The 26,745-nt window shown below is 36.0% G+C and overlaps 1 protein-coding gene across 4 annotated transcripts in view; it reads right to left on the minus strand.

Annotated features, from left to right (window-relative positions):
• C5H21orf91 (chromosome 5 C21orf91 homolog) overlaps positions 1-26,745 on the minus strand; it is a 32,888-nt gene that overhangs the window by 5,196 nt on the left and 947 nt on the right. For 2 of the 4 annotated variants that reach the window (XM_058731774.1, XM_058731775.1), the window contains exons 2-4: positions 26,328-26,461; positions 1,769-2,305; positions 682-744 (exon numbers count right to left, since the gene is read on the minus strand). In XM_058731774.1, coding sequence (XP_058587757.1) covers positions 682-744; positions 1,769-2,305; positions 26,328-26,461 — 734 coding nt within the window. The remainder of the gene's footprint in view (positions 1-681; positions 745-1,768; positions 2,306-26,327; positions 26,462-26,745) is intronic. The other 2 variants (XM_058731776.1, XM_058731777.1) reach the window with 2 other exon arrangements.

Consider the following 26,745-nt stretch of genomic DNA (forward strand, 5'->3'; position numbering starts at 1 on the left):
TAAAAAAAAAGGGAACAACAGGGGAATATCAACATTAACTGTTGTTAGTGTTAGCGTTGTATTTGATGATGTTTAAAGAATTACTAGCTGTTGTTGTTGTTGTTTTTTTTTTTAGGTGTGATAATGAGGTTGTGATTACCTTTAAAAGAAATTATCTTTCAGAGAAAATCCTGGAGTATTTGTGGACAAAATTTGTCTGGGATCTGTGTCAAATAATCCATGCTGGGCATGGGGTGAAAGGAATGGGTATGAGCAGAGATGAGGGCAAATTAGCTATGCTTTTGATAATAGTTGAAGCTGGTGAAGATGGGTCAAGGGGTTCACTAAACTATTCTCACCACTTTTGTGTTTGACATTGTTTATAATTTAAAAAACTCCACAAAACAGGGCTAATACAACTTTAAGGAACTGTTAGGAAGCACACTCATACAGTGTCTGGCATAATAAAATGCTAGAAAGAGATATGGGTTTAGTTGTCTCCATTTTTACTTAAAAAAGAAAAACTTATTTCCCCTTTATTTCATAAAGAAGTCGTTTTCTTAATCTTTTGCTCTGGAAGTTCCAATGGGTTCTAATCCCCTTTCCGAATTTAAATGCAGATAAAGTTAAGAATGTCCTGTCATGAGGGATTTTCTGTATCAAAATTTTCACATGCATAAAACATTGACACTGAGTCTTTACCCTGTATTTCCTGTCGGAGCTTTGCATTCAGTTGCTTTACCTCACCAAGAGTCATCGAATTCACTGAAACATGAAAATATGTGAATTATTACTACAGTAACCTGGAAAAATAAATTGTCTACATCACTAATACAATATTCTATTTAAAAAAATATTCACTTAACTGCCATTATAGTATTCACCCGTCCTCCAGGATTTATTCATTAACTCCTACAGTGTGGAGGATATTTTCAAATTCTAACCACAGCTCACAGCAAGAAACATATTTTATATCACTTCCAGTACACCTCCACCTGAATCAGAAGTTTTGCCAAAGAATACTTGGTAAACTGCTAGAAGCCACTACTCATCAAGCTGATTATGCTTAAGCACTACATAGTTTATGATCCACAGTTGGGAAAACACTAAAGTACTGTGGAAATAGTCTGAAAAACTGATCTATCTCGTTATATAACCTTAGATAACTCATGTGTAGAATTTAGAAGTTGCATTAAAAATACACCCAATGTCCCTTCTAGTTCTAAAATCACTTGACTTAAAGTCAATTAGAATTATCTCAGTTTCTGTGAGTTTTTGTGGATATAAATGAAAACTGAACGGGTCACTTTTCCCAACTTTAAAATAAGTATACACATTACCTTTGTCCTTTAGTGAAATGTCAGCTTTTTGCTTTTGAAATGCCACCCCCAGTAAATTAATCTTGTAGCGATGAACAACGTGACAATGTATGTTAGCCAATGGTTGAAGATGTACTTCTAAACTACATGAACTTCAAACTTCCAATTGTTTGTCAATTCCATTTAGTTTAATACATTTAATTTATTAAATTTATTTATTTTAAGTTTATAAAAAAGATGATGGGACTGAATTCAAATGCTTTAGGACATACTAAGGAGTATTTGAGAGAACTGATGGAGAATTTAAGACACCTCATTTTTGCTAGGGTGAACCTGTCATTTAAATACTCTATAAAATCCATAATTCTAGAACAAAATTCTTGACATATCACATATGTAAAAATGTAAAAAAAAAAAAAAAAAAAGGCCAACAAAACTGCAACTTTTACTTTTCTCCCCATTTTACTTACATTCCTCTCTGCTGTAATGTGGATGCTGGGCCTGGACGTTAGCATCTGGATCAGAGATTATTTCTTCTTTTTTCTGTGCCTGGTTGTGACTATGAGGCCACAATACACTACTGTGGCATAAAGTGGCACCTGAATCTTGCAACACAGCAAGCTCAAAGTCTGTATTTTCCCGCTGCTCCAATATTCTTTGTGAACAGTTTGAGAGGCCGCCTGCGCTTGCATCTATCCACTTTGCAGAATACTTTGGTACTTGAGAGTCAAACTGTGGGAGTAACTTTTTATCTGGCTTATGCCTGCAATTTAACAGGTGATGCTGGGTATTTTTAGAACATTCAGAATCTGAATCCAGATCCTTATTTTGTGCATACTGTACAATCCAGTTTATCTTCTTACTCAAAAGAGTTTTAACTTCTTCGTAAGTACTTTTTGAAAGTTTAGATCGGGGACAATCCTGGTTTGCAATCAAATGGTATTTTTCAAAGCAGTCTTTATGGCCCCTTAATGATCTGGTGTGCAAGAGATTAGATTTTGGTACTCCTATAGAGAAAAACAAACAAACAAAAGACAACATTTTGTTTTTTTAAAAGCTGCAATAAGAGTATATACAGATCTTAGTAAAACATGGCTCTCAGTCATCAGGTTTGTAAATTAGAGGAAAGATGCTAAAGAATATGGGTGTTAATAACATAAAATATGGTCTAATAATTTCTGCTTCAGTTTAACTATATAGTTCAGTAATATTAAATTCTTATGAATAATAAAGCCTTTCCAAGGACTTGATTCATTTTAAACCTTGCTCCAGAGGCAGGTTATTGCATATAATATAAGAAAGTAGTACCAAACTAGCAATTTACATTTACAAAATGTTGGCCTTTATAGTGTAGTGCTTTCTTTGCTAATCCTCCTGAAGTACACACTTGCAAAAATTTCTACTTTAAGGCTCAATAAGAGAAATGCTTGACAATTTTTTTCTAACAAAAACATAAGTTGATCATGTTCTTAAATTATGGTTATGTTTTACTGGGGAAAGGTATACCAGAACCAAAAAAATACACATTAATAAAAGCCTTACAAAGTCAATGAAGTGGGTTTTCTGTCTATCTATCTATCTTTTTTTTATTTATTTATTTTATTTATTTATTTATTTTTTTTAATATATGAAATTTACTGTCAAATTGGTTTCCATACAACACCCAGTGCTCATCCCAAAAGGTGCCCTCCTCAATACCCATCACCCACCCTGCCCTCCCTCCCACCCCCCATCAACCCTCAGTTTGTTCTCAGTTTTTAACAGTCTCTTATGCTTTGGCTCTCTCCCACTCTAACCTCTTTGTCTATCTATCTATCTTGACTCTATCTAGTAGGCCTCATGCCCAGCATGGAGCCCAATTCAGGGCTTGAACTCATGACCCTGAGATCAAGACCTGAGCTGAGATCAAGAGTTGGACACTTAGGGTCGCCTGGGTGGCTCATTCAGTTAAGCATCTGCCTTGATTTCAGCTCAGGTCATGATCTCATGGTTTGTGAGTTCGAGCCCTGCATTAGGCTCTCTGCTCTCAGCACAGAGCCTGCTTCGGATCCTCTGTCTCCCTGTCTCTACCCCTCCCCGCTTGCTCGCGCACTCTCTCTCTCTCAAATAAATGAGCTTAAAAAAAAAAAAGAAAGAAAGAGTTGGACATTTAACTGACTGAGCCACCCAGGTGCCTCTAGATTTATTTTTTTAAGAAAACGAAAGCATCTAAAATGTTTTCACATTTGTTCAGCTTTCTAAAACTTTATCAAGATAATTTTATCCTCTAGAAGAAATGCATTATACACAATTAATTTTCACATAGCGATAGATATTATCTGCTCCAATAACCAGTATAATTCTGCAACAAATCTTCATGATATACTATAAATAGTAGAAATGTTCTTATCACATTTTTCTATCTCCTAACTTTTTAGTAAGCTTAAGTATGCTATTTCAATTGTTTTTTAAAATACAGATCATAGAATACATTTTCAAAGACATAATACATTTCATAATACAGAATACCTTATTACATTTTTATAAACTCAAGCCATATTATTAAAGTCAAACAGCAGTATGTTTATATTGAAAGTGAATAAGGATGTGGAGCTGAAAATTAATGCCTGCCAGAATTAACCAGTCTAAATCTGCTTAGCTTTGAAAACAGGGTAAGTGGAGTGCCACTCAGGTGGCAGGTTAAAAAAAAACAAAAAAAAACACTTTTAGCTGACTTATCAGAAAAAATTAAACCCTGCACTCATCCTTTGTTTTAAAAATTGAAGTTGTAACAATTTTATTAACTGAACTGCAAACTCTGGCTAGTAGTAAGATAATGAAGTACTTGCACTTTAATGGTATTAAATCAGGTATAAAACTGCGTGCAAGTATTAATTTGTTCTAAAATGATGTAACATCAGCCAATAGTGGGACCTGCTGAGTTTGCCAAAACCACTGCTAAATGGGCTATCCGTTGGCTCACAAGTGAGCTATGGGGAGTACACCTCCTGAACAATGATCATGTAAGCATGTGGGAACAGCTGCTCTCACGAAGCAAACTCAAATATCTCAGCGTTGTCTTCCACCGAGTACAAAAACAGACCTGAAATGGAATTTCATACACATTTTATTTATCCCTTTGCTACTTATACTGCAGTTGTGTGTGTGTATGTTTTTGTTTTTTGTTTTTTTTAACCAGTTACTGTCTGATTAGGTTAAATTTCCAGCAAAATTAAGACACTTAAGTGCAAACCTTCAAAGCTCTATTTGATAACACGAGTGTACACCTTCAAGACTGGGTAAATTAACACGAAAAGGAAGTTCACAAATCTTATTAGAATGAAAATATTAAAAGTTTTGTTATTATACATGTTTAAGGCCATAAACAAGACAAAAAAGTAGCTAGTACAAAAGTATAGCCCAAATAAATAGCTCCACTCTGCTGTTTGATTCTAATACTTACTGCACTGGATAAACAGCAGGTAGGCAGAGAACTTGAACTTGCTTACTTTACTAACTCGGGAAGATTTTTCAAGAGCTGCCTTACTCTGCAGCCTCCCTTCAGTCTCACTGCCAACAGATGGCTAACCAATCTCCAACGGTCAACGGTCTTCGCAGACCACTGCCACAGCTCTAAGCCATGATTTAGTTGAATCTATTAAACATAGCAAATTTTAAGTTTCACTGGTCTGTATGAAAAGAAATTCTTTAGCATATAAAAAAAGGGTTTAAATTATGCTGCAGAAGTTAATTTTTGCTGTTAAATCTTGTGGGCTTCTGGTATTTATTTAGAAACGTCAAAAACTGTACTGATAAAAGATACAAAATTGTATGAAACAATGAATTTCCTGATGTGTCCAGAGCTTCAACAGCAGGTTAATAGATGTCTATTTGAAGGATAATGTGGACTTTTAAAGATTTTTCTTTTCCAATGTTCCTTCTTAGTAATTTGTGCAACGTAAGTTTTCTTCAAAAATATATTTTTTTTTAATTTTTAAGTTTATTTTTATTTTGACGGGGGGGGGGGGGCAGAGAGAGAGAGAGAGGTGGAGGGGCAGAGAGAGAAGGTGGGAGAGTATCCCAAGCAGGCTCTGCACTGTCAGCACAGAGCCCTATGTGGGGCTTGAACCCATGAACCATGGGATCATGGCCTGAACCAAAATCGAGAGTTGCTTAACTGACTGAGCCACCCATGTGCCCTAAAATAATTTTTCTTTTAGTTTTTACTTAAATACCCAAATTAATGCTAGGAACCTGGATAAGAACATGATTACATGCATATAAATAATCTTTTGAGATGAAAAGCAAATCAGAGAACAATATTCAATTTACTGTACAAATACACAAATGTAACATAAATTTCTTTCAGATATTCAGGAGTAAAAGTCACCTGTAAATGACATGAGGGGCTCCTGGGTGGCTCAGTTGGTTAAGCGTCTGACTTCACCTTAGGACATGATCTCATGATTCGCTGAGTTCGAGCCCTGCATTGGGCTCTCTGCTGCTAGCACAGAACCTGCTTTGGATCCTCTGTCCCCTCTCTCTCTGCCCCTCCCCTGCTCATGCTCTCTCTCAAAAATGAATAAACATTTTACAAAAGAAAAATAAAACACATGAAAAAAAGTGTCATGGGCAAGAAAGAGTTCTGAGTATAGGGAACACTTATACTTAGATGGCCCATGGGCTTCTCAAACACCTACCTCCTGGACGAAATGCTTCCTCCTCTTCTAAGTGCCCAAACCTTAAACCTGATTCTCTTCCTGAGTCTGGCACCACCAACTGCTCAAGGAAGAAACCTAGGTGTCCTCCTTGACAGCCCCTCCCCTCACCTATCCCAAATGTTTTGCTGTCCATTTTAAAGGGTTCTTTTCCCCATAAAATCTAGCGGTACAACATCCCAAAATCCTGCTTCACCCGATCACCCCTCTCAGTGAACTGTCTGGGTCATTACCATCTCCTGTCTGGTTCTTATTCCAACACATCTGGGTTAGCTGAGAACACCAGATTTCACAAATGCCTCTTCACTGGCCTTTATTTCCAACTATGAGTAAGTTCTGTGGGAAAGGGCACATGCCTGGCACATGGGGAGTACTCAAGAAAAAGCAGTTAAATGAATAAAGGAAAATTTAAATTATATTAAAACCAAACAAAACAAACTTATTAGCGATTGTCATTCAAGGTCTACTACAATGAACTTTTGCCCTTCCTGGGCAAGGGAAGCAGGATATGCAGTTTTGCCAGGCTACTCAGAAGTTAATTGAAGAAAGCCATCTTCAGTGAAATTACTCCTATGTTTAGTTTAATGGGCCACTAGTCTGAAGAACTGATGAGTGGCACTGATACACAGATGGCAATCTTGTGGCATCGTTCAATCTGCCAGGCAAAACCATGAACTTCTACTCAACTGTATTAATTTTAACAGAAATTTACATGTAGAGAATATAAAAGGCTGTTTTACGTGAACTGTACCTCATTAATACCTTTAATTTCTTTAAGCTCACTAAGTTTTAAAGTTCAATTTGAAAATGTTTGTTTTATAAACATGGTTTAAAATATCCCATGCAGTAGCACAGGAAACAAAACATTCAAAAAGTATAATATACTGATTACTTCATATACTTGAACAAATTACCTTTTAATCTAGAAAAGAAGGTGAGTAGCCCACTTAATTTGTATCAGCAATATACGTGCCATTTGATAAACTCTTGAAGTGATTTTGTTTTCTTCACTTCATCAGTTCGAATTATTATAAAAGAAACAACTATTGCTATTATCAGAGATCCCAGTGAGTTTCCCTACTGACTTTTCAATTTTAATTGCATTTACAAGTGTAAACAGCTCTGAGCACCAATTTGTTTCCTTAGCAGCTTTTGAAAAGGAATGAATCTAAATGCAATTAAATGAGTTGATATTTTTGAAGAGCTGAGTTATAAGGAGTTTCCAAACCAGTTCAACAAAAACTGAGCTACAACTTCCTCACTAATAAAAATGTTGAAGGCCAACGTAATTGACATCCTAACTATTATGAAAACTTCTTTAAATCATACTTCAAAAAGGTCCATGTAATTTTTTTTTTTTTTTTTTTGTCACGAAGTCATTATTATTAGTGAACCAAGACCTTAATTGGCAACCATGACTGCTTTTTTTTAAGTACTAGCTGCTCTGGAGAGAGGCCATTTAGAATTACATAGGCAGTATATTTCTGTATGAACGGGGGTATTTTAAAAAGTTAAGCTGTTCCTATTCAATAGTTTTTTCTTTTTTATCTTTTCCCACTTTCATCTCTGATTTTGTTACACCATTCTCACATACTTTGAAAACCCTCCCACTAACCCATCTGGCATGCTATCCCCATTTCTATTCTTTAAGTCCCTCTTTAAGATCAATTTACTTTTAAGAAAACTTGGTTAAACCCATAGAAGAGCAAAGTCACTCAAATATAGACTTTTCTGTCTACCTGCCACGGTTGCCCTTTTTAAAATAAGGATTATTTCCATGCTTATATTTAATCTGCCTATCGTAGCAACATGTCTCTTTTTCCCTAATAAGATGAGACTCTTAAGTGGCACTAAAAAATAGGAACGAAACCCAAACGCTTAGCAAGTTGTATTACATGTCCCATTATCCTTGGATTAAAAAAAAATTTTTTTTTAATGTTTATTTTTGGGAGAGAGAGAGAGACAGAGCATGATCATGCAGGGGAGGGGCAGAGAGAGAGGGAGACACAGAATCCAAAGCAGCCTCCTGGCTCTGAGGTGCCAACACAGAGCTCAATGTGGGGCTCAAACTCATCAACTGTGAGATCATGACCTGAGCTGTAGTTGGATGCTTAACCGACTGAGCCACGCAGGCACCCCATCCTTGGATTTCACCTCCAGCCTCCTGAAGACCTTATTTGGGATTTGGTGGTAATGAGGTAAACAAAGCAATCTTTTCTTGATGGCTCACCAGTTGGTCCTGTCAAACAGCACTGTTTCTCAGTGGACTACACTGATGCCACATGGCTTTCTACTTTACACATCCCTGAATCCCATCATCTGACTTACTCCAATCCTGCCTTACTGGACTCCGTCCATTAGAGTTCATTTTGAATTTGATTACTTAACTTCATTTCCCAGTCAAAGGAATGGCTTCATATAATTTGGTGCTCCTTAGGCAGAGCAAACAGAACACAACCAGTAGTTGGATGTAAAGCTGTGAATACACACGTTAGCACATCAGTAGGAGACTGGACAGCTCTAAGAGAGCAAGCTCTTCAAGTTTTACTTCAAACATAAAACAGAATTAGACAACTGGCAATATTGGTATTCCAAACTGGTTGTTCTTTGGTCTGTGTGTGTTCGTTCTTAATATTTAAATAAGGCAAGGGAATTTTAGTTACAAATTTAAGTTCCAGGCTGTTAACATGCTGTGAAGAAATTTGAAACATTTTGCCTTCAAACATGACCAACATTTGTGCAGCAATTCGTGTGGTATTGCTTCAGAATCTTCTATGCAGGCTCACATTCTGCCCAGTTTAAAGAGTTTTCCAAGAGTTAAGATGTTTTTCTTCTTATGATGATCTTATCTTGGTTGCTAAGAAAGGGAGTACAAGTACCTGCATGTTTATGTGCTGTTCATATTAAGAAGTCATCTTGAGCTTCTGTAAAGTGTTAATTGTAAAAATGGGAGGAGAGCTAAACTTCGTTGTGCTAAGAAAGACTAAAAGGATTAAGATGTTACTTCTTTGGGAGGATCCGATCCCATTTCTGATAAAAGGAATAGAGGAAAAGCTCTGTAAATAGACGTAGCACACCCACATCCATACTGCAGACAAGTTTTGTTTAGCCTACAAGTGTATTAAAAGAAGAAAAAAATTACATCTACTTATAGTTTTCAGTTTCTTGGTTTCTCTTAAAAGCCAAATCTGAAGATCTGGCAGCAACTGGCTAGTAGTGAGAAGCAGCTGCCATCTGAAAATAGGGCAAGTTCTCTTTAATCCAAAACAGTCCTTATCATTTCCTTCCTGAGTGTGCAGGGTACCTATGACCCAGCAGGCTCTGCGGCCAGGCCGCCAACTAGTGACACGTGTGCTATATACCAAGACTGTGCAGTGATACAGATCTGAATTGCTTTGGTGCAAAAACTGCTTGTCCCAATGATGCTTTGACACCTAACTTGACCAGGCTATTTTGCATCTGATGAGCAAGCAGGAGCAGGCAAGCTAGGATTCAACAAGAGTTATTACCACTGTATCTATTGCCCATCACAGCCACTCAGTGGGAGGATGCTCAGATTGTCTATCCTGCCATGGGGCTAAAGGTGGGAAATTAGACCAAAGGCAGGAAGGCAAGGATACATAGTTGGAGCACCCACTTCCTTTCCACACCCATAATAGGCCAGGCTTCTATTTTTATTGGATGCCCAAGTGCTTTAGTGACTACTATGCTAACAGTGTCCTATTCCCTCCCACCTCATGCCTTTAGCTAACTCAGGAGCCACTGAAGAGTATGTCATATTCAAGTACTGAACATACTGTTAAAAAGTAATAGGTAATTGCTTATCTCTGCATTTAGCGGATGGAATTGCTGGCAACCACAGTAAGCCAATATACAGATGGGTTCAGCAACTTGCTTTTCTACATTTTGAGAACCAATGCCCTAACGAAAGATATATCAACAGGTGGTCTTTAGACAGCAGACTGCAGTTTAGAGATGTTTATTCCATTCTCAAGTTACTGTATGTGCTAGGAGAAGGATTAAGCCGTTAAACAGCTTAACCCAGTAAATGAATTATAAGGGCAAATTCCAGTAAGCAATGAGTTCTGAGAGACAATGTTAAAAGATAAACCTCAATCTCTAATAATGAAGGAACTGAGGTCTGGTAATGAAAGGAGATCTATAAACTGCAAATGACTTGTCAAAAAGAAAACGTCTTGGTGAATTTTACTTTTTCACTTTAACAGTTGGAAAACTGGGGAAACACACCTACATAACAACTGTTTATTACTAACGGTAGAAAAAATAAGTCCACATTCAGTTCTATTCCCTAATTTAGCTGGTTTTTTTGTTGTTGTTTGAGAGAGAGCATACACACGAGCAGAGGAGAGGGGCAGGAGAGATAGAGAGAGAGAGAGAGAGAGAGAGAGAGAGAGAGAGAGAGAGAAAGAGAGAGAGAATCTGAATCCCAACATGGGCTTCAATCTGATGACCCTGGGATCATGACCTGAGTCAAAACCAAAAGTCGGATTCTCAACTGACTGAACCACTCAAGCACTCCTAGCTACCTGTTTTTTAACTAGCAATGTCCAACAGAACATTCTGTGATGATGGACATGGTCTATAACTGTTATCCAATAGTAGCCATTAGCCACATGCAGTTATTAAGCATTTGAATGTAGCTGGCATGACCAAGAACTAAAATTTTAACCTTATCTAATTTTAATTAAGGTTAATAACCATACTGTGGTAAGGCTACCAAATTGGACAGGGCAGTCTGTCTGGAAGTAATTAAGCAAAAGTGTACTTGGAACGAGAACATGGATAGAAGCCGTCCATGTTCTTACTAATGGTTTAATATGGGCTACTAAGCTTACAGCAGCATACAATATAAAAGGCTAAATTTGTTTGTCTAGTACATTAAAATATGTCAAATTTAGACTGTAATTTTTTGGTGGTACAAAAAACATTATACTATAAAAAGTTTTAAGTCAATAATCCAACTGACTCAAGTAAACCTCTACTTATTTCATTTTCCCCAAAAGAGCTCTGAGTATACTGACATTAAAAAATTGTTTTTGTGCATGAAGCTGTATAAAAGACTCCCAAAAAGTTACTCAAATCAGGGGTGCCTGGGTGGCTCAGTCAGTTAAGCGTCCAACTCTTGATTTCAGCTCAGGTCATGATCTCACGGTTCATGGGATCAAGCCTCACACTGGGCTCTGTGCTGGCAGCATGGAGTTTGCTTGGGATTCTCTCTCTTTCTCTCTCTCTCTCTCTCCCCCCCCCCCACACACACTCTCTCCCCAGCTTGTGCTCTCTCTCTCAAAATAAATAAACTTAAGAAAAAAGTTACTCTAATTAACTGTAGTATGATTGAGCTGTTTTATATGTGGCACAAAGAGACACTAATTTGCAGAAAAAAACAAAAAATCCCAACATTCCTAAAGATACATAAAGTTAAAATGATACATGTTATTTAAACAAAAGAGACTGGGGGCGCCTGGGTGGCGCAGTCGGTTGAGCGTCCGACTTCAGCCAGGTCACGATCTCACGGTCCGTGAGTTCGAGCCCCGCGTCAGGCTCTGGGCTGATGGCTCGGAGCCTGGAGCCTGTTTCCGATTCTGTATCTCCCTCTCTCTCTGCCCCTCCCCCGTTCATGCTCTGTCTCTCTCTGTCGCAAAAATAAATAAAAAACGTTGAAAAAAAATTAAAAAAAAAAATAAAAAATAAACAAAAGAGACTGTAAAAAAAAAAGAAATCCACTTTTATAGTAACACCAGATAAACAGGGAAAATCATGACAAAGTAAAATTATAGGTTCCAAAGCAAGAAATGTGATAGACATATGAATTCTTTGCCCTTTATCTCCTGAAACCTTGTCTGCCCAGTAAAGGTTATGAATGATTTATTTTCTTACAAATGAGGAAAAAAAAAAATGAAAAGCTGTCCTACAGCTATTTTAAAACCTCAGTTTTGCATTTCAACTTTTTGCATAAATTTGAATCATGGTTCCTGAAATTCTAGTTGCCTATTCCTTAAATAGATGCTAAATGGTAGCATCTAATAGGGATATAATATAATAATATAATTCACTAGCTATAGTGAATTTGAAAACATGTATAAGTCACTTACTACTATAGGTAGTAAATGGTAAAAATTCAGGCTGATGGAAAACAATCATTACAATTCACTAACCATTTGATAAGAAAAACTAACATTAAAAAAATAATTGATAAATCATATTGCATGATGCTAAACAGAAATATTATCACTGTGTTAGAATTACATCATAGTAATTCTAGAGTAGAAAGAACTAAACAAAGGGGTTGGTGAACTGACATAAAATAAAATTTTCCCATGATGAAACAAATAGTTTTTTGTTTTTTTTTTTAACTGGAAGATTACATGGTCCTAATTCAGCAGTAATGGAAGCCATTGAAACAAATGATAGGACTACAAATTGGGACAGGACTCTGATCTAAAAGTCTACCTCTGGGAATTTAAACTACAATGAAATGGGAATTTAATCAGACATGCATAAAAAATGTACATATAACAATGTTTTAGTACTGGTAAACTGCAAACAAGCTAAACATTTAGCAATGGGATAGTGGTTAAATGAATTAGGGTACAATGGACTGCAACCTTAAAAAAAGTAGAAAATTTTACCTAGCATGAAAAACATATTCCTAATATATTAAATGAAAAGGCTGATTGTTAAATGCTATATATAGCTTGATTTCATTTTTAAACACAATTTGCTACATATGTGTGCATGCACATACACATACATAGTCTACTACAGAAAACAATTTAGAAGAACACACCAAAAATATCAAGAGATTGTTGGTAGATGAGTGGCATTATGAATCTTAATATTCTTATTATTTCCTATATTTTGATTTTTCTGTAATAGGCATTATTTGCTTTTTCAGTGAAAAACATTTTTAAAAATGTCTAGGAATAAATACATTTTGGTTTGGGAAAGAATACTGCATTCCTTAGTCTAAGACAAATTGTGCTTTTAGTATTGGACTCATTGAACTAAGTGAAAGAAAAAAGATGGAGATACTGAAAACGGTAAAAGACACACATACCTAAGATTCTTAATTTTTTCAAGACTGTGAGAATTTTCTTAGGCGAACAATGTATCTAGCAAGGAAAAGTATTTTCCTTCAAATGAAAGCAGTTCCTCTTCTCCAAAGAAAAATCATAACCATGTTATCGTTTTATCTGGTAATCCTCGGTGATGACCCAAGGACCCAAAGAGAGTAAGGGAAAAAGACACTGATAAGTGAAGACGGTTCATACTGTTGATTAAAAAAACAAAGAATGTATGGTGAAAGGATTTGCTGAGCAGCTGCTACACAACAGAAATGAAAGCTAGAGCAGAAAAACCTAATGAAACCAAATCATAGAAAGGTAAAATCAGGTAAATTCAAACCTCCTCAATGTACAATAAAACATTAATGTTATTGGAGATGTTCAATATACAAGCAGCATTTCATCTTTTCAGATCCTTCTAATATTTGAATTTAAATACTAACATTTGTTTCATATGCTATATTTACCACAAGGCTCCTCTATACTCATCATTTGATGTGACCCTCACACTGCTCCTTGAACACAGGCAATGATGTTGTTTATCACTGCCTTTATTTAATACATGTACTCCAAAAGTTGAGCAGTTGCATACTAGGAGGAAGAAGAAGGAAATGGCATTTAAGACAGAGGAAACTGAGAAAGACATGGAAGTGAGAAAGAAATGGAGGGAATGAACCAGAGTGAGAAAGACAGAGTTGGCACACAGACTGGCTTGTAGAGCGCCTTTGGAAGAGTAATGAAAGATGAAGGTGGCCAGTTGAACAGACATAACCCAGTCATGACATGTTTTGTGTGTTGTGTTAGGAAGCTAATAATCTGAGTAAAATAGCAGGGAGTCAATGGATAGTTAGTTCTATGACAGTGAATGGCATGATCAGATCTTTAAAGTAAAAGACCTTTCTGGTGATACTGAGAAAGAAATGGGGAGGTAGGGTAGCGGTGGGGATAAAAAGATTAAATCTATGAAGCTAATTAAGTAGTCTTGGGGTAATATTGGTAAGGAGGAAAAAGGGCCTGGACAAAAGTATAGCAGTGGGAATGAAAAGTAGGAAACAAATGGGAGAGAATCAATAGGACTCAGGGACAGAGTGCAAAGAGAGGGCGGGTGGAAGCCGTCGGGTAACAGACAGGACCTGCTGCTAGGCCATAGGCCAACTTGCCTTTATATATTGGAAAGTCATCCCTGCCAGGGTACACAGCTTGAACAGCAGAGCCTTGATCAGATTCTGGGCTACATTATCATTGTACCTACACAACTCTACATGGAAAGTCCTGAAGAACCAGGAACCATTCATTCACTAATAGCAGTTTTTCAAAGTTTGGTCCTGAGGTCATTTGCAGAATAGTTAGCTGGGACTCTTGTTAAAATGCAAATTTCAAGATCAACTCTAGACCTATGAAATCAAAATCTCTGCATGTGGATCCCAGAGTTCCATTTGAACCAAAGATGAATGAAATATAAAATGCATGTGTATACGGAAATAGAGATCCATTTAGTTCTGAGAAACTTAAATTCAAGACAGGTACAAAATATTCAAATGGAAGGCACAAAATATTCAAGACAGTTGAATATACAGGTCTGGCACTCAGAAGAAAGATTTGGTTTGGCCTGGCAATGTGTCTGTGGTATAGTACAGAGGTATAGCTAAAGACATGTCAATGAAAGAAGTAGATGAATGCAATAAGAGAAGGACAGAATTCAATGAAACACTAGTATTTTAGGGATTTGTACCTGGCAATGAACCCGAGAAGACAGAAAAGTAGGCAGAAATAAGAGGACACAGCTCTTTTCTCACAGAACCCATGGAGTCAAGTGTTTCAAAAGAAAATGTTAAATGTCAGATTTTGATAATGGCACGAACATGAGACTATTTACTGCATTGACTACAAGGAGGTCACTAGTGAGAGTTAAGGAGGATGGCAAATTGTAAGGGCACTGAAGGATAGGATGGGAGGACTGAGTAGACCCTGAATGAACACAACTCTTCCAAGAACTATGGTTTCAGGGAAAGAAATCATATGGTTTATGATTTTTTCTTTTAAGTATGGGAGACATGAGCATTTCTGCCACTCTAACCACCTTTTTGGTCAATCTGCCAGGATACAGAGATAGTAACTGTAGGTAGGCAAGATGATGAGTAAGCAGAAGTTACAACAAATGGAGAAGAGAGTAAATAAATGAATTAAGAAGAGTGGGTGGTAGAAAAGACAGTCTGTAAAAAGCATGATATTTTTCTACATCTAGTCCTAACTGGATATAGAATTGTGAGATTTTAGTTTCTTTCTCAAGATACTTGCGGCTGGTATTTACCAGACACATTTAGTTAATACACTGGTAACCTAAAACTGAGTTTTCGGGAGAACTTTCTGATACAGTATGTAGGAATTATATTTTATCTATACTGTTATATTTAATCTATATATATTTATTCTACTTCATAGCAGAAATACAATCAAAATGTTGCTTGATACGGAGTTGAAAACTGATTGTTGATATCCTGAAAATACTCTGAATAAGCCAAAGTAACATAATCAAGATTATAAAGAATATTTTAATAATAATAAACAGAAATATCATCAGGACAAATATATTAACAAACAGTGTTAGTAAGGAAGTAGAAAGAATACAAAAACTTGAAAATATTTTACACTGTACACAATACTTAAAGATCTGTAAGTATTTAAAGATAGAAATACAAAAATATGAAGAGTACTTTATGTTAATTTTGAAAGACTCCCCAATACCCCTAAACTTTAACATATGGGTTCTGTTTTTTTTTAAATCAGACTGGCAATTTTTGTTCACTACATTCATTGTAGATATTATTCCAACAGTTATCCTAAGTTTTAGATATTAAAAATGTCATTTAAGTATATTTGAATAGCACTTTATAGAGATTGGAAGGTGCTTTCATTGTCTATTTAATCTCCATGTTATTTCATAAGAAATGAACATTAAGTGTAAATTTCAAGTAAGGTAATACATGGAAAAATATACTAGTGATTTAATCTATACTTCACAAAGGCAAATAATCCCATATCCTCTTCCAACATACTATATAATTAATTTATTCTATTGTCTATTGTCCTCTCATATAAGCTTTATGAGATTTATGTTTGTTTTATTCCATGTCTTATCCTCAGCTATTAGAATAACTTCCAGCACAGAGTGGTTGCTTAGTTAATATTTACTGAATAATTGTGCTTAAAAATTGCTATGGACCCAACCACACAGCTTTAATGATGAGATTTAGATTTTAATGGGTACACACAAATTATTCTGCTTTACTGGTATATAATTGAGACAGGAATGGCAAAAAATTACCAGAAATAGATACACTAGTTTAAAATTATTTGTAAACAAACAGGCAAGTTTCCCTTATTACAAACTATAAATCTAAGGCTGTGTTTAATGGGTTTATTCCCCTTATCAAAATCGTAATGGATCATATGGTGTGCCAAATTGGATTAGCATAATTTAAATCCACTCTAACTAGAACTATAGTTACCACATTTTGATACTTTTTTAGTGTTAGCCTCTTTGATTTTAATCACTTATACATTTTTGATGTATTACTATATTTGAAATTCACAATGTTAACTTCCTATATAATGTGGAGATTAAGGTGCTGTAAAAGCACCTTTCACTTTCTAAAGTACTATGCAAATATAAAGGTATGCGGTCTTTATATTCAGTAATAAACACTGGAAAATTTAAGTTTTTTTTAAGCAGAATATCAGCAGAGGTGCTGTATTTCTGAATATGTTCTAAGTATTTCTAAAATCTTCTATTGATGTAGTTAAGTTCAATGCTCATTACCTTCTAAACTCAGAAACTAGAAAACTCATCTCATAAACTACCTGTTTTTCTCTTTCTGAAAGTGCCCCAGGCACTTATTGAGGCCGATGAGCAAAAGACCATGGTGTGCAATTTCCAGGAATGGTGCTGACATTTTCACTTGTGTTTGCACTGACTGCATCCATTTACTCAGATCCCTATTCCCTCTTGAAAGACTGATAATCAGGGTAAGCCTCCATTACCCAGATGGTTGGGAGGACAGAGAACAGTGTTAGAACCACTGCCTCATTACCAGTCGACACCTGCACGATTCTCTAGCAAATGTCAGTCTACAGCTCAACAAGCTTAGCAGGAGCAGCAAGATAGTCACAGGTGTATTCCCTTCTCTCTGATCATTACCAGCCCAATCCAAGGGTTCTAAATATTGTATTTTCTTGACAGATTGTTGAGATTACAACATATTGAGATTACAGTCCATGTGGAGACTGCATCATCCTACTCTCTTAAGTCATCAGAAATGTATATTTTCAGATATTCCACTAAACATGTATTAATATCATGGGGAGAAATAATTTAAAAAAATTTTATGTCTCCTGAGACCCAGATTTTGTTCCTTGCTTCAATATTCACATTTGTATAATTCATCTCTGACTTTGCCTAACTTAATATCTCCTAAATTTTAATAGTTCATGTAATTTTCTTTGGAAGCAGAAATGATTTAGGCACTTGGTTTTTTGGAATCAGAGACCTTGGGTTTGAACTTGTAAGCTGTGCAATTTTGGACTAGTTACCTAGCCTGTCTGCTCACTTTCCTTATTCATCAAATTGGGATAACAATAAAAACAACACACGTAAAGTGTACAATACTCGACAAACAATACCTATTATTTAAATAAGTCTCTTATCTGAAAGTGTAAGTCCCTTAAGTATTTACCGACAGTTGAACCAGCTTCTTCCTAACTTGAGAGCGTCGTTCACTTCTTCCAGAGAAGAGAAACCTATCTTTGTCTTCTTTCTTCACAGGACATTATTTTGCATGTGATAGAAAAATTACCCTTTTATTTCTGGGTAGCTGATTTCTCTTTATCAACTTTTCAGTAACAGTTTTAAATTATTTTAAGTCACATAAATCATATCCATTTACTGAGAATAGATAATTTTGACCTACATATTAAAGATTTTCAATCTAGATTTAATTTATTTCCATATCTCATAAAATATTTTTCATCTTTGTCAACACAATGGGATGAAAGAATTATGAAGCTGAACCAGAATGCCACATTTTTAACATTCTAACAAATCCTTTTTATTTATAATTATGATGTTCTTATTACTAAGATATTCTGGGTTGTATATTCTGCTTCCTTGTTTTCAACTTTAAATCACTGATTTAATGAATATATTTTTATCACTGATTTAAAGAGGACTCAGGGTCATCAAATGCCTAGGGGTCATCATTATGAGCACACAACACTATGTTGGGGTGTCCAGAAAAAGAGAAATGCAATGCATAAAATGAATCTAGAAACTCCCATTCTTGACACAGCCCTGTTAAAACTTCTTGCTCTGTATTTGGGGAAAAATACTTATGTCTGTTTTTTACCCTGACTGAAAAAGAACCAATTATCACTATTAGTATTATTGGCTACATCTTATTTTTTTGAATATGGTACAAAGTTCTATTAGTTAAGATTCATAAAACTTCTAGTAGACTCCAAAAAAGATCTCATGAAATTCTCTAAAAGGGCAGAAAAATAGCAGAAAAGTTTCAGTGTGAGCAAGTTTAAAGGAAAAATAATGTAAAGAGAAACAGTACTCTAAAGTCTCCTTTAGATTGATGCAGTCTTCAGTCAAATATTTATTCATTTCTCTTTGCCAGGCCTGTGCTACTGCTGATTATGTACTAGCAAACAAAACACACTAAAATAAATCCATGTCCTTACAGAATTACAAATGGTGGGGGGGGGGGGGGGTGGAGAAGCACATTAAACAAACACACAAGCAAAGAACTACAGTAAACAATTATAACAAGTGCCATGAAAAAAAAGGGTGCTGTGAGGAAAAGAATATTGGGGAGAGTAGTGGTGGTGGGGAGGGGCCGGGGGGAGGAGAATTAAAAGGCAGGGAGGGCTCCTTTGAGAAGTAACTTTCTAAGAATTAAGAAACAGGCAGGCTCTCTCTGTGGAGCTAACCTGCACAAATTTTAGTTAGGCATGTAAGTCTTTACCTTCTCCACCCTTGACTTCCAACTCTGATATTTTTGGTTTCAGGGATAGAAGGGGAATTTACTTATTTATTCACTCACTCACTCTGAAAAGAGATATGGCTAGGGTAGGAATAACAGCTTAAAGCTTTAGACATGTAACTTGAAGTACTTATTGGTTACATAGGTGAAGATGTCTAAAAATTAGTTACATATATTGATGTATAGCTGGGGGTGGGGGTGAAGGGAAGGAGGAGGAGGCAAGGGGTTGTTTTGTTAGTTTTCATCATATAAAAGGTTATGACAGCCCAGAGCGAGGATGAAAAGCCTAGGACAGAGGAGGCAAACATTAATTTTTGTTTTTTTTTTTAAAGAAACCTATACAGATTATCAGGACCACTCAAAAACATTAAGAAAACCAGTGAGTGAATGAGTGAATGGCGTCATTATAGAGGTGCTGGTCTACAACGTAAGCTGTTAAAATATGACAAAGGAAACAGAAATGTCCATTTCCCACAGTGGTACAACAGCTCTGGTATGAGACACCTGATTGGAATCCCTTCTGTGTCGTTTACTGTCTATGTGACTTTAGGCAAGTCCACTTGACCCCAGAGCCTTTATTTTGCCACATATATATTGGGAATGTTACCACTTACTTCTTAGTCCTGACGGGAGAGCTCTGTTAGCTCTAATAAATGCTTGGTTATGCTTAAAAATCAGTAGGCAAAGTCAGGCTTTCCAACCTTTCTAGTCATTTCTACAGGTATTTTAACTATACACTATATCACTAAAGAAGAGAAAATAAATCTTAATCATTTCCTACTTAAAAAATTCAGATAGGCATATGCCTCCAGCTGAATTGACAGGATCATAATACACTTCAGCAACTTGCCCAAGTTCTCCTGGTTGGTGAATGGGAGTTCGAATCCAGTCTGGCTCTGCAGTGTGTGCCCCAGCTGGAGGTGTTGGGCCTCTGGGGCAGTTTTAGGAACCTGTGCTCCCAATCACTGCAGCTTCATCCTCAGCATCAAGAACAAACCAACCTGAGATCCACTGCTTATTTTGCCAAGTACTCTTCTTGGAACAAATGGCAACAATGGGAGTTCACCCTTCTGAATGAGATTCTGGCACAATAATTTCAAGGTTAAGAAATACCAATAGGAAATTGCTCTTACTGGTAACATTTGAGAACCAGTATGACACAAAAACTTAGATATCTTGCCAAGAAAACCCAACTAGTTATGTGGCAGGGTCAAACGCAAGGCCAGGTCTGAGTCTAGGACCCACGTGCTTAATCAGCAGAATAGAAGTGAGCAGTGGCAGATGCACCCGGCTGCGGAAAAGCAATCTTCCCTGTAAAAGTATGAGGGAGGTAGAAACCATGTGAGTCTACCATGAACAGAGTCTGGGAGAGAGGAGGGAAAAGTTTTCCCAAGTTTATAATCTCTAAATTGCTTAACCACACAAACTTCTTCCAGACAAAAATTGGGGGACCTCTTTCAGAACAGTAGCATTAATCCTTACATGTTACATAATGAGATAGGTTAGATACTTCAAAACTCTTACAGCTTTCTGGCAACAAGTCCACATGTGATCTGCCTGCATGCCCATCCTCAGAATACAATCCTTCATTCCGCTAAAATCCCTTCCAGTTCTAACTCCAGGATTGGAAGAATCATCAGAGCATTACTTGTTAGTATTAGCTGTAGCTCAAATAGTTTGTCTCCAACATGGAATAACCTTTAATTACTAGGAAGGCCCCTCTCTGCCTGATTTTACTTCTTGCCTACTCAATCTCCTTTGTCCCATCTTTGTAAAACACTGACGTTATTTGGAGCAGCTTCTCTTACGGGCAATGAAATGTGTAAGAAACTATTAGCTGGGACTTCACGAAAAACTCCTTTTTAGATGCAAGACTGCTAACATGCATCTTTTGTCAGATGTCCTGCTGTCCTTTCTTTCTTGTCTGAGAATAAGGAAGCAATGGCTGGAGTTCCAGCAGCCACTTTGGCTCATGAGATGACCTTGAAGATAGTTAGGTATGTAGTAAGGAAAGTGGAATACAAAAACAGAAGTAGCTTGAGTCCTTCTGATCAGGGAGCTATCATAGCAAGTCCAGGTCCAACTTCTCTTTATATGGGAGATATAAATATCCATTCCATTTTATTTCACCATTATTATTTGGATTTCCTGTTATTTGCGGCCAGATCTCATTCCTGATGGATGTATCTTCCCCATCAAAATTTGTGTACGATCTAGGTTTTAAATTCATCCTAGACTTTAGAATTAGAAAACTTCACAAAGTTAAAAGGGAGGAAAAGCTGGGAGTAACTAAAAAGAGGCCAACATAATAAGCACAGGGATGATTCTAGAACCTGGCTCCTTATAAATGGGTTGGTAGTTAAGTCACAAGTCTTCATTAGATTCTGTTAGCCTAGATTCAATTATTTTTCTTTTAAAGTATTCTATAATTTAAACTTATCACCAGTTAAAACCACTTTCCACTTTCATCCCTCCCTACTCCTGTCCAAATAATGAGGTTTTACTGTTGCAGCCATTTAAAAAGTACTCAAATTTATTTAAAGTGACATTAAAAGGCAGTTAAAGAATTAACTTTGTGCCTGTATTTCTAAGTATATCAAAGATAGCTAAGTTAAAGTTTAAAAGTCACACTGAGCTTTATATTTACAAGTATTCTCGGGGCGCCTGGGTGGCTCTGTTGGTTAAGTGGCCAACTTCGGCTCAGGTCATGATCTCGCAGTCCGCGAGTTTGAGCCCCACATCGTGCTCTGTGCTGACAGCTCAGAGCCTGGAGCCTGCTTCGGATTCTGTGTCTCCCCCTCTCTCTGCCCCTCCCCTGCTCACACTCTTTCTATCCAAAATAAATAAGCATAAAAAAAATTAAAAAATAAAAGTATTCTCTTAGTTAATACCAATGTATCAATTTGCAATTATATGAAACAAGAGGCTAATGCCAGATACAGTTAGCTATAAATACAGTTTCCCTATCACAAGAGGTGGATCTTTTTACTTAAGTGGAAAGATGCTAGTGTGTCAGAAGCAGGACAAAGGAAGAGCTATTGGCAGACTTTGAGTAGTAAATGACCAGTCTTGACAACCAAACTGAATCAGGATTTAATGTTGAGATTCCAACTGCTCACGGACTACTGACTACTAACCATGTGAACAATGTTTTGCTCAAAGACATAAAATCAAGGAAGAACAAGATTAAAAGTAAGCACTGGGTTCACCAGTGAGAAAACACCTATAGATTTTTCTTGCTGGAAAGATTACCAAGGATATGAATTTGGGTCAGCTTCTAGAAAAGTTTCTAGAAGCTTCAACAAATTAGGGGAAGAATGAAGTTGGAGACGAACTAGTAAGCATTGGTGGTGCTTACTAATCAACCATCAAGTTAGACTGAAAACTTTGCTTGGCATAAGAGGAACCAATCCGGTCTTTTTTTTTTTAAATTTTTTAAATGTTTATTTATTTTTGAGAGAGAGAGAGAGAGAGAGAGAGAGAGAATGAGGCAGAGCGTGAGTGAAGGATCTGAAGCAGGATCCAGGCTCCGAGCTGTCAGCACAGAGCCCAATGCGGGGCTCCAGCTCACAAACCGTGAGATCATGGCCTGGGCCGAAGTTGGACGCCTAACCGACTGAGCCACCCAGGCGCCCCCAATCCAGTTTTATAAAAAAGTTTATCTCCACAGAAAGAAAAGAGAGGAAGTCAGTTATTAGAGGAAGGTAAGAATGCTCTAAAAATTATTTGCACAGTCTTTTGGCAGAAAATGAAAACTGTATGAAGTAACAGATTGGAGTCCTGGACTTTTGTCCCCTCTAGCTTCATTTCCAACTTTGTTACATTACAGCTGAGTTTTATTATTGGCTCCTGACTATCCTGGGCTATCTTCTTCCCAGCCTCAATAGCTTAGGGAAAGGTAGGAATATGGTCACTAATTGTAAAGATTTAGTATCACGAACTATGATGCATATTAGAGTATCTGATTGTACATGCATAAAAAAGTTTACAGTGTCTTAGAGCCTAAGATAGGCCATGAGTATTAGGAAGTTTATGCATCTGTTTTCTAATCCTAGAAGTAGACAAGTTATTTTAATGTGAATTACAGGTACAAAGAAAAATCAATCTTGCAAGCATTTCAAAACACGTAAGTCCTCAAAGTACATTTCTTAGGTCCTTGAAGTATACAAGGAAGTATACAAAATATAGGTACCATTTCCTTTTAATTACTGTAAAGTCACAGAAAAAAGGCAATTTAGAGCCATGCTCAGAAAACGAAATCTCTCCAAGGAGATTTGACTGTCTTTTGTTCTTTCTTTCTTCTTTCGTCTTCATTTATAAATATATGCAGGTACACAGCTTTAAACAAGAGGCCATTTGATTAGACCAGTTTTGATTTGATGTAATCAACAACCCAAAAGATATAAAATTTCCTGTTTACTACAAATGTGTGGACTCAAAATTAGATAAACTGTTATTATTCTTCAAACTGGCCTCTTGGAGAATATAGAATGCTTTAGAACAAATTTAGCAATTAGTAAACTAAGAAACCAAGTAAGAGCAACATTACCATACTACAAAGACTTACACCAAACTAATATAGTTAAATGCCATTGTTTTTAAAAGTTCCTCTTATATTCTAATATTTATCGGCTGGTATTGTGCTAACAACTTCATAAGGAAGAGAAAATTTAAAACACTTTAAAAGATTTATTGACATAGACCAGAATATACCTTGTTATTTTTCAGGTATGCGATTACTTTATTATCACTTTTTTTCATTGAGTTTTAAAGACCTGTATACTGATATGAAAACTGAAATTTTGTGGAATTCAGAGTTCTCATTCCCTTTCCTCCTATAATAATCTTATGACATTAAGTTAAAATGGTTATAATAGACTAGCTTGTCACTGTAGTTAAGTATAAAAATGTATATATTTGGAAGAGCAACATCAGACAAATGGAGAAGAAAATTTAACTCTAAAATAATTTTTATCCGTGAAGTTTGATTCACATCTTAAAATATAAAATCTTCAGTGTATGTAGAGCATAAAATGAAACAGTTCTGATTCAAATTGAGAACTCTTTGTTTTTTAAGTTACACATCACTATTATTTCAACAACATGACTTATGTTATGCTTATATATTAAAATAGATGTTATCAGAGATGAAATATTTACAAAGGTGGTACCTGAAGAATATTTGTATGTTCTCTATATAATGACAGAAAACAAGCTGAAAGGCATATTTTTGAAAGGCTAGAAAAGCAATTATGGAAGTTTAGGTTTCTGTGGAAAAATTCTATCACAGCATGAACACCACTAATGATGATTTATTAGGAAGCACTGGTTAGGAAATGTTGGCTGACTGAATAGCAAGGATAGCTAATTAAGATTCAGGAAAATGGGTTTCCGATATTAAAATAACTATTGACAAAAGATCAATGGACTTAAATATATACTGGAAAGAGATCACCAGGCTTCAAACCCCAGCATGTCAATTGCTGCTGTGTGACTTCAAAGTGCCTTTCTTGAAGGTCTCAATGGTTAGGTCCCATTACCTTTAAAATGGATAACAGAAGCCATCCCAGAGCTATTTTGAGTTCATTCAATACGATAATCCATGTAAGGTGCTTACTACAGTGCCTGGCACCTAACGACAGTTTGCCATCACCACTGCAACCTTGAACAGTTCTATTATTTGACCCTCAGTTTCCTTCAATTAAAATACAGGTTTGGGCTGGATCATTTCTAATGCCTTTGCCCATTCAAAATTAAAATCTACAATGCAGAAGAATATATAGGACCAACTCTATTTCCAAAGAACATAAATTTATATCTGTCACCTTGGCATAATTAAGGACATGGTAATTTAAATGCTATAGAAGAATCATGTTTTTAAGTCAGTCCTTTCAAATTAGTTATAATTACTACACTTATTAAGGCCCAAGTTATATGTATTCTATTTATTCCCAAGAAATCCATGATCTTCCATCAATTGTCATGCTCAGGAACTACAATTCTTCCAGAAGGTAAAATGGCAAAACTAACATAACCAATACGATCGTAAGGGGAAGATGAATGTCATGCAATTTATTATGATTTTAGTGTCTACTTCTGATTATAATTTTGGCTTGTTACTACAGAATAGCTAAATATATTAATTTGGTGCCTACAACAATATCTGAAAAGTCCTAACAGGAATCTCAAAAGGAAACTGAAAACAGTAACAACAAATACATTAGGATTAACTATAAGAACATTTCACATCTCTAGTTACTTAACAGAAAAAGTAAAGGTAATGAAATTTTTCAAATATACAATCCAGGAAAAAAAAAAAATTAAATACTGTTTTGAAACTGTCCCAAATCTAAAAGTCTAACAAAATCTCTGTACTGATATGTTACAATTCAAAATTCAAATGACACATAAACTTTTTTATCACAAGAATATTAAGATTCGTTTTAGTTTGAGTCATAAATATTTCTTCTAAAAATCTGAGTTTTATCATAATATCAAGATTAAAGAAACATATCCCACATGTTTCTTGGGGGCAAACTACTCATGTCCATACACATATTAACTGTACACGAATCCAAACAAATAGTACATTTAATAAGAAGACTTTTTTTAGTAGTTGGAGAACTCTTTCATATACTTTCAAAATTACTATTAAGAAATGTAAAAAACCTTTTTAGTTTTTAAAAATTATTAAAGGTGTGTGTGATCACCTTTTAGAAATTATCTAAAAATTTAAAAATGTTTTTCCAGATAAGACATGACTAGGGAAAAGAGTTCTCGCTCACCTCAGTCAGGTACCAGCATGAAAGGCCAAAGGAATTAAATTACATTTTCTCATCCATGTAAATGTTTGGTTATGTTCATTCTTAATATACAACGAACAAAAGCATCCACCTGACAAGTTAATACGGTCTCAAACCAGAAAACACGTTTCCTACTCAATGCTCATACCTTGTTTTTATATTAGCAAAAATGGGGTTAGTACCCTGGGAATTAAAAAAAGGAAAAGATTTATCTTAAATTCACAGCTGTGAGAACTTCGGCCTCCCTTCCATAAATTTTTATCTTCCACAGATCTTCACACATCATACTTGGCACAAGTGCCAATCATTCAACAAATTTTAGTTTTACCGTATAGTTAGTTCAGCAAAAGTAGTTGTGTAAAGTTCATGCCATTAAAATGAATCTATACTGTATCCTTACCCTCAATATTTAGCTCAAAACAAACGTGGCAGAAGGAGAGTGTTTCTTTGTCTGTTCCCAGTTTACAAACACTGCAAATGTTGTCATCATTCAAATCAATGTTTACAAACTGCTCCTCTTCGTTCATAGTGCCCCTGTTAAGAAACAGAAAGGGTAGGTTATGCAATTTCAAGAACTTGACGGTATGGCAATAACAGGAACTTCTAGGGGAAGGATGCTGTTTATCTAATGTCACAGCCCCATCAAACAAGCATCGCCATGCTTGTACTTGAGTATCACACTTTTATCGTGTAAAGTCACAAAGCTAGTAAAACTTAAAGCCTTGCCATAGGCGTCACTAAGCCTGAGCGCCTTTTTTGATCTCGTACTTCACTTGGTTGAGGAGGTGAGCTGAAGGAAAGCGGTTTGCGGGTGTTCT

Source organism: Neofelis nebulosa, chromosome 5, assembly GCF_028018385.1.
Source record: "Neofelis nebulosa isolate mNeoNeb1 chromosome 5, mNeoNeb1.pri, whole genome shotgun sequence".
NCBI lineage: Eukaryota > Metazoa > Chordata > Mammalia > Carnivora > Felidae > Neofelis > Neofelis nebulosa.